This window comes from Vigna angularis, chromosome 7, assembly GCF_016808095.1.
Source record: "Vigna angularis cultivar LongXiaoDou No.4 chromosome 7, ASM1680809v1, whole genome shotgun sequence".
NCBI lineage: Eukaryota > Viridiplantae > Streptophyta > Magnoliopsida > Fabales > Fabaceae > Vigna > Vigna angularis.
The window spans coordinates 16489068-16497606 of NC_068976.1; the positions used below are offsets into that span (position 1 = coordinate 16489068).

Below are 8539 nucleotides of genomic sequence, written 5' to 3' on the forward strand. Positions count from 1 at the left end.
AATGTAATTTGCATTACAGATTATATTTTAAATTTATATTACAAATTATATAATTTAAAATGTAAATTTATGTTATGAATTGTATAATTTAGAATAAAAATGTTACTCTGATGTTTAACAGTTTTAAAATTTAGTTTTGGAGAGAAATGGTTTGTTACTTTTATTGATCATTGTATTTGTCTCACATGGATTTATATTCTGAAAAGTAAATATGTGGTTTCTCAAATATTTGTTAATTTTTTTCTTTTTTGTTTAAAATTAATTTGAAAAAAAAATAAAAAAGAATTAGGTGCAATGGTATTGAATATGTGAAATAAGAATTCTAAAAATCTGTTTGTATTATTCATGATGTAACATGTGCTAACACTTCACAACAAAACGAAATTGCAAAAAAATAAAAAATATCATCTTCTAAAGATATCACATTAGTCCAAAGTACACTCACAAGAGCAAAAAATTAAAGTTTGACACTTCAAAACTTACGTTTACAAAACAAAAATATTATTATTCATCGTACAATTTTTTTCGATAAACGATTACAAACTCTCTCATGACAATCAACTATCTAATCCTACAAACACCAAAAAGACTTATTTATGTGGAGACTATATAAATCAACTCTTTATTTTATAGTTGTTTCTACTTTTTCTTTTTTATATTATTCAATATGAAACTTTAGTGAATATTATCATTGATGTCATACAAAATTCATACTTTGGTTAAAAAAACCCTGAGAACTAAATATTGAACTCAAACTGGAAGAAGAGATGGATGCATACACCAAAAAGATTTATTTATTTATATTCCTTCTTAATTAACTCTTCATTTTATAGTCGTTTTCTACTTATTCCTTTTTCATATCAGTCAATGTGAGACCTTAGTGAATACTATCATTGATGTCATAAAAATTCTTAAGCCATGAGAAAAGAATGTTGAATTCAAACTATAACAAAGGAGATGGATGCATTAGTAAGAAACTCAACATGAGATGGTAGCCAGTAAAAATCGTGTATCAAGCCATAATGAGCCTACTGTGAGGGAGAAGAAGAAGTCAAGCCGATACAAATACATATCAAGTGTGGAAATATATATTAATGAGGAATCTAATATTAGAGTGACGATAGATTCAACAAACAAAATTTTTTTATGACTTTAATATATCTTAAAAAATCTGGACATTAATCCTAACTTAACATTACCTCCAAAACCAACATTCTCGTTCGTGACAACTCTAGAGCTTTTAATGGATTGGAAATGGGACTAATTTTATAACCCAAAACTTTAGCCCATTTTGTTTTGTTTCGAAGCCCAATCAAGAATCGGTGACTCCCTCTGGTAAACTGCCACTGCCTTCAAGAACAGAAAAACGTGACTCCCTCGAAAAAGCTCATTTTTGTTACTGTTTTGTAGCTAAGGAGGAGTTACTAGGATGTGGTGTTTTGTATATTATGAAGTTCAATTATGAATTTTGAGTGAGATATAATGATTTTTTGTGTGAATATATAGAATTTGGACACCAATCATGTCACACTTTCAACACTTCAAGATTAGGGCTTATGCCACAGAACTCAATAAGATTTACAGTGCTAAATACAAACTACCAATGGACTGCACGAGTAACACAACCATTTTCCCACTTCCACTTCCTCGTAATGAATGAAAACCCTCTCGTTATCTTACATTTTGTCACACAATTCTTGACCTAAAGAAGGGCTGTTTGAATGAGTAAAAAAAATCAGTTTTTTTGAGCTCTCATATAGCAGACATTTCAATGAGACCTCTTAATCTGAGCTTCAGAAAACAAAAGGCTATCATCACTGGCAGTATTAAGGTTTTCCATTGCTTCAAAATAGACCATAATGGATGCTGGCTAGGTACTGAGTTTCACCTGCTACTAAGAGGCAACTGCTATGGCACCACCAACCAAAGACCTCACAGACTAAAGAAAAACCAAATCTTTCACAAGTGCTTATCCTGCCTCTGCAGCCTCCACATCTTGCACTTCCAATGGTTCAGGGAAAATTTCATTGGATGACCTTTTGTTGGAAGATGAGTGATCATTTCCACTACTTTGAGAGCCTACTCTTGATTTTTTAGTGTCACTGCTACTCTCTTTGTTTGCATGTGTTGTGGCAACAACACTGTCTGATGAACTGTGTCTCCAGCTACCAAAGAAAGCAGTGCTCCAAGATTTCCTAGAAGAGTTTGATCTCAACCTCGCTGAGCTGCTATTATCTTCTCTCACAATCTTCAATGGATTCTCCAATGCTTTCAGGACATGTCTCATTGGAGGACGTTTGGAAGGCTTTGGATTCAAGCATGCATGAGCCACAATTGCCATAGCCCATACCTCTTCCAATAGGTCCTCATCCACTATCAATTGTGGGTCAATAATCTTAGTCACACGTTCTTTATCGTACAGAGTGATGTAAGGCAAGGTTTTCTCTAACCACTCTTTTGTAGTGCCATCATCTGACTTGCTCACTTCAATGTTACCTGTAATGAGTTCCAGTAAAATCTTCCCGAAACAGTACACGTCGTAGGTGCATGTCACTGATGATTTACCTGTTCATTTGCACACCATGAAAGGAAAAATGTTTAGGATTTCTCTTGTTACAGTTTTAAACAACAAAAGGGCCATGAATCTTAAAGCCAATATGTTACTCTGTACACAAAAAAAAAAGTCTTTTTTTTTCAAGATTTGAGCTGTTTTGATGATAAAAAGTTGTTTACAATTCCAGCCACATGTTTGAAACAATCGCTCAAATTTGTAAGGAGTTATTTTGATCATAAAAACTGATTTTATGAATCTAAAAATGTGATTTTGTGATTATCTTTCAACAGTTTGTGTTCCGTCAATTGTTGAAATAATGTACTTTTTACAGTTATTTCAAAAAATGACAAAGTTTCTGGCTTAATATGAATGGATCAACAATCTGATAAAAAACTAAATAGACATTGCTAAACCAATTCTACTCACCAGGATCGCCTTCACTAGTAGATCTGCAAAATCACAAGAAAATAAACAGTTTGTTACAACCTTTTCTGGATACAAAAATAAACAAGAGAATATAAACAAAATCAGCATGCAGTGATAACTCTGTAAGCTTGCTTGTGCTGTGTGCCTTGATTACAAGAAGCACTCTTAGCAATAGAATGCGATCCTTTTTACACATCAATTTTCAGTGACTTAGGAACATATGCAAAATTAAATTAAATAGGTCAAATGTCTAAGACAAAGCAACAAATATACTAATCATAGATACGATCAAATCATTTGTCTGGCCATTATGTTGCAACCATTAAAAGCTTCAGTATGTTTATAAATCATCACAGCATCTCTTTGATTTTTTTATCCATAGGAATTGATTCACTTCTGCTCTAACAATATCTCTTTGATTTTCATTCATTCATTACAAAACAGTTATGCTTTATTAATTCAAAAACTTACGGTGGCTTGTTGAAAACCCTTGAGATGACTCCCTGTTGAACATCTCCTTGGGCGGTAACCTGGCTCAAACTTCCAAGTCGCACTTCAAATTTATTATCAAGAAGTATACTGCTAGCTTGGACATCCCTTCAAAAATCAAGAGTGTAATTTTAGTAATTTGCAGAACTACAAAAGTTCTTTCACACCTCCTAACTTCACACATTGTTAACTGTGACAATGATAACAATTTAATGCAACAAGATTGTAATGTAAAATATAACTACATAGAGAGAAAAGACATTTCTAGCAATCATTCTAACATAGAAAAGGCATCATGCTAAAGAAATGAGAATCCAGCATGTCTTATTTTGACAACATAAATTCAATCAAATTTTGCAGACAAATTCAATTTTTGTGGCGTGATCATATTGAGAGAACCGTAACAATCTATACTGCATTTGGTATTACCTGTGGACAAGGGGAGGGCTGCATTCATGTAGGTAGGCTAGGCCTTCAGCAGCTCCTATTGCAATTTTCAATCTCGTGATCCAATCCAGGGACTGTAATTTACCATCTGGCTCATTGGCTCTGTGCAAAGAAGTAGCCAAATCTCTATTTGGCATGTATTTGTAAACTATACATTTCTCATTCTCATTGTCCAAGCAGTGGCCCAGGATTGGGACCAATCTTGCATGTGAAACCTTACTTAATAGTCTCAATTCCACGACATATGATTCTCTCTTAAATAAATTCAAATCTATCCTTTTGACAACCACAGTTGCTCCACCTTCCAAGACTCCTAAGAAGAGGACCCCGGAATGGCCATTCTTTATGACATTTGCTTCAGCAAAATTGGCAGTTAGACGGATAATTTGCTCAGAACTAAATGCTTCTCCCACGCCAGGCACAAAATCAGCATCCTTAGGAGGTATAGGGCTTTCCCCTTCCTGAACAGGTCCCTCTTCTTTGGTCCCCCTTTGAACTTCTGAGCTTCTATGATTGTGACATTGTTTTAGAACCAGCACAAGGACCAATGTCAGCACCGCAATAAAGCCAAGCCCACCAAATATTCCTACCAGTATGAATACCACCCTTCTGCTGGACTTAGATTCTGGGAATGAAAAGGGTAAATTTCTTGCAGCATAAAAAGCTCTACACTCGTCCAAATTCCTCTGGTTTGGAGTCATCTGTAGGCAATTTCTATCTAGAATAACATTACCACCACCTTGCACCTCACCTTCCAAATAATTACTTGACAAATCAATAGTTTTAAACTCGTACAATGAAGTGTTCAGAAGTCCATAGAACATATTATTTGACAGATTGAACACAACACCAGCAGAGCTACCATTCCAACTCGTGAAATTCGGCAGTGTCCCAGTGAGATTGTTACTAGACACATCAAGAAAGGTCAACCTGGGCGTTGAGCTAAAATTATGAGGCAGAGCACCATCAAACAAATTCTCGCTGAGAATGAGAACCTCGAGGGCCGAGAGCCGTGAAAAAGATAAATCACCAAAAAATGAACCCGACAGAAAATTTTTGCTAAGATCAACCTCAACCAACTCAGAAAGGTTACCGAGTTGAGAGGGAACCGACCCAGAGAAAGAATTCCCAGAAAGGTTCAAATTTTGCAAACTCGAAAGGGCACCCAGTTTGAGTGGAACAGACCCACTCAAGTAGTTGTTAGAAAGATCAAGCCTTGTGAGATTCCCAAGTTGAGTCACAGAAGCAGGCATATACCCTGAAAGAGAGTTATTAGAGAGATCAAGAACAGTCAGTCTTGTGAGATTCCCAAACGTTGTAGGCATTTTACCAGTGAGAAAATTCCCTGAAAGCACCAAAACCTTCAACCTACTCAACTCTCCAATTGAATTAGGAATCGAACCCATAATAGAACAAAGCCTAAGGTCAAGTACATCCAACACCTTCATGCTCTCACCCAACCACTCAGGAATAGACCCATTAAGCACGAACCCAGAAGCATTAAACGATTCCAACAGTGTCAAATTCACAAGAGAACCCACTTCAAAACTTGGGTTAAGGCGACCCCACCGGGTTCTCCTCAAACCGGACACGTTTATACCCACAACTCGACCATTCCGGCAATGAACTCCGGTCCAGTTCGCGCACGGTTCTGCTTTTATGGGCCAATACTTTGCCCTAATCTCCAACGACGATCGAAGATCCTTTAACGCGTACCATTCCGTTGTCGAACTCAAACGCATTCCCATTGTTAACCCAACCATCAACAACAACATTGAAACCACACTCACTGCAATTTCCCCCATTCCCATGAATTCTACAACTCACTCTCACAAACTCAACTTCACTTCTTTATTTCACAAATATCCTCTACAGCAAAAATTCTGCTCCACTCGAGTAGAACTACTATCACTGCAAAAGTTCTCCTTCTGGGTCGAAACACAGTGGCATACCAGGACTTGAATTTGAGACCGCTACTTAACCTGTACCCGTTGATCCATGCGCCGAGTGTTAAACTGAACTTGACTTCATCTGCATCATGCATGCACCAGTTTAGTTCAATTCAGCAAATTTTACACACAACCCATAATTCTATTTACTTTTTTCACTTTGTTTACCTGCACACGATTCTGTTCCGCCGTCTCTTCGGAACTCCGACACAACCCACGAAACGGATCCATCAATGTTTCAATCGGGAAAAATGTCTCTGCTTTTTTATTCCCTCGCAGGAAAGTGCATGAAACAAGGCTTTGGCATGTTTAAGGTTGTATGTTTGTATAATGTTGTGGTGTGTTTTACATGACCAAAAGGGGTGATGGATTCGGAACAAAGATGAAGCTTTTGCAACTAAACATTAAATGGGTGCGAAGAAAATGGATAGTGCATTAATGGTGCCCCCAACGGCCACAAGTCTTGGTTTGTTTCTAACTCACCGAAGATATTAATGAAGATTTGAGAGAGAGAAAGAGAGTGTGTGAGTTTCTTCTGAAAAAAGTTGGACTGTTTTAATGGTAGTTATGGGAAGTGAACACGGTGTGTGGTTATGGAGGTTGGCTTTGTAAGAAGATTTCATTGGATAATACAATACATTACAGCAACAAATCAAGGAGTTGAAAAAAAGAAAATGATTGTCAATTTGTTGTTAGAAGTTTCGTGGAATTGCATGGCCTTTTTTTCTGAGTTGATTTTTCTTTTCTGGTTTCTGCTGGAAACATGAAAAATATAAGACCCCTGAAATCGCCATCCACTGATAAATGATGACATGGAAGACTTCTTTTTTTCATATTCTACTATCTTACAAATTTTATTATCCAAGTTTCTTTCGCATATTTCATTGTTTTCACTCAATGATGATAATGCAAACACTTTAATTATGTAAAAGTACATTTGTAATTTTGAATTTGCTATCCCATTTTACATGGAAAAATTGTCTCTATCAAAGTTTTGAATTACAGGTGTCATTTTTTTAAGGAATAAACATGTTTTCCTTTAAATTATATTTTATTTCTAAATTAAATTATAAAATATATTTTTTTTTGTAAAAGTAAAATAAAATAAAATATTCTTTCCATCAAATATCTCCATGTATTTGATTTATTACATAAAAATCCCTTTCACATGTAACTAGTATATAATTATATAATAGTTAATAATAATAATAATAATAATAATAATAATAATATTTATCATAAATAATAATCAAAACATTAAATTATCAAGATAAATTATAATATTTGAATGTTGTTTATAGATTTAAACTATTTTAAAATGAAAAGATTTAATGAGTGTGATTAATCGTATTCATTAGTATATTTATTGGAATAGATAAAAACAACATATAATTTTGTTAAAAAGATGTTTTACTTGTTATAAAATTCAAAGATTAAATATTTTATAATTTAATTTGAAAACATCACTCAAATTTTGTTTATAAAAGTTGTAATAATTTAGAAAGAAAAACATATATAATTAAAGAAAACCTTAATATTTATTTTTTAAAATTTTAAAATAAGATGGTGTTAAAATTTCAAGTGTAAATCTGAGTTTTATTAAGTAAAAAAGAAAAGTAGAACACCATACTACTAAACCTCCTCTCGATAGACGATGGTATACTTTTAGAAATAACATGTTATATAAGTTTATTCACAAATAATTGAGCTGATATTTTCTCTAAAAAAATCTTTCAAGTGATATTAAAACCTGATTAAAAAATCCAGAAGGCCATTATTTGGAAATCTCAGCATAGTCAACAAAAATTTTATAGTTTTATTATTAAGAATAATAAGAAGAAGAAAAAATGTTATAGAGAACAGTAGGAACAAGTTGTAGTTGTTGCAATGTCTTCACACGAAGAATTTTCAAAGGGAGAACAAGAAGCATCGCATGAGAACAGAAAGATGGGTCCAAATTCCGTAGTTTTATGCAGAAAAAGTGTGAAATTGACGATAGGGGCATTTTGTTTATTGGATTTTGATAACAATGTTTCTTTCATTTATTTAATTGTGTTCAATTCAAACACACTCTTTCTTATATTCAATTTTATAACTTAATTTGACGCATATTAAATTTTCATTTCTTTTTAAATATTAATGTGACGTTCCTCATGAACAAGATTCCCTTTCTGTTTTAACTATCATCGTATCTATCATGTCTATCTCTGATGCACAAATATTTTCATTATTAATTTATTGATGTTTTTCAATTCACAGTATTATTATAAAATCATTTTAAAAAAAATTAATTAATAATTTATTTTTTAAATTTAATAATGTATCGTGTGACCCTTTGATTAATTTTTGACAGAACGATTCATATATTCAAAAATATCACATGATGATTATTAGATATAATTTTTTGTTTTTAGTTTGTTTGTTATTATTTTTTATTTGTATTTTAGATTTAATTTATATTTCTTTTAAAATATATTAATCCAAAAAACTCATTTATATTTTTTATTATATTCAAAACATGATTAATATTAATTGAATCATGATTAGATCATTTAATCTGAAATTTATTTTAAAATTTATATATATATATATATATATATATATATATAATTATATTTATTACGCATTAACTCGATTAACTCGTAGATCTTTATTAATTTTGTATTGAAATACT

At 32.9% G+C, this 8539-nt stretch overlaps 1 protein-coding gene across 1 annotated transcript; it reads right to left on the reverse strand.

Annotated features, from left to right (window-relative positions):
• Positions 1-1523: 1523 nt before the first annotated feature.
• LOC108338298 (probable LRR receptor-like serine/threonine-protein kinase At2g16250) lies at positions 1524-6631 on the reverse strand. Its single transcript, XM_017575088.2, has 5 exons — positions 6034-6631; positions 3899-5947; positions 3452-3577; positions 2981-3003; positions 1524-2565 (listed from the first exon to the last, which is right to left on the reverse strand). Exons 2-5 carry the CDS (start codon positions 5725-5727, stop codon positions 1970-1972), a joined length of 2574 nt encoding a protein of 857 aa, XP_017430577.1. The 5' UTR covers positions 5728-5947; positions 6034-6631; the 3' UTR covers positions 1524-1969.
• Positions 6632-8539: the final 1908 nt, after the last annotated feature.

Coding starts and splice junctions, on each gene's coding strand:
- LOC108338298 (XM_017575088.2), bottom strand. CDS start 5,727: ATGGGAATGGGGGAAATTGCAGTGAGTGTGGTTTCAATGTTGTTGTTG. Junction 3,578..3,898: donor AGCCCTCCCCTTGTCCACAG/GTAATACCAAAT, acceptor TGATTTTTGAAG/GGATGTCCAAGCTAGCAGTA. Junction 3,004..3,451: donor AGGGTTTTCAACAAGCCACC/GTAAGTTTTTGA, acceptor GTGATTTTGCAG/ATCTACTAGTGAAGGCGATC.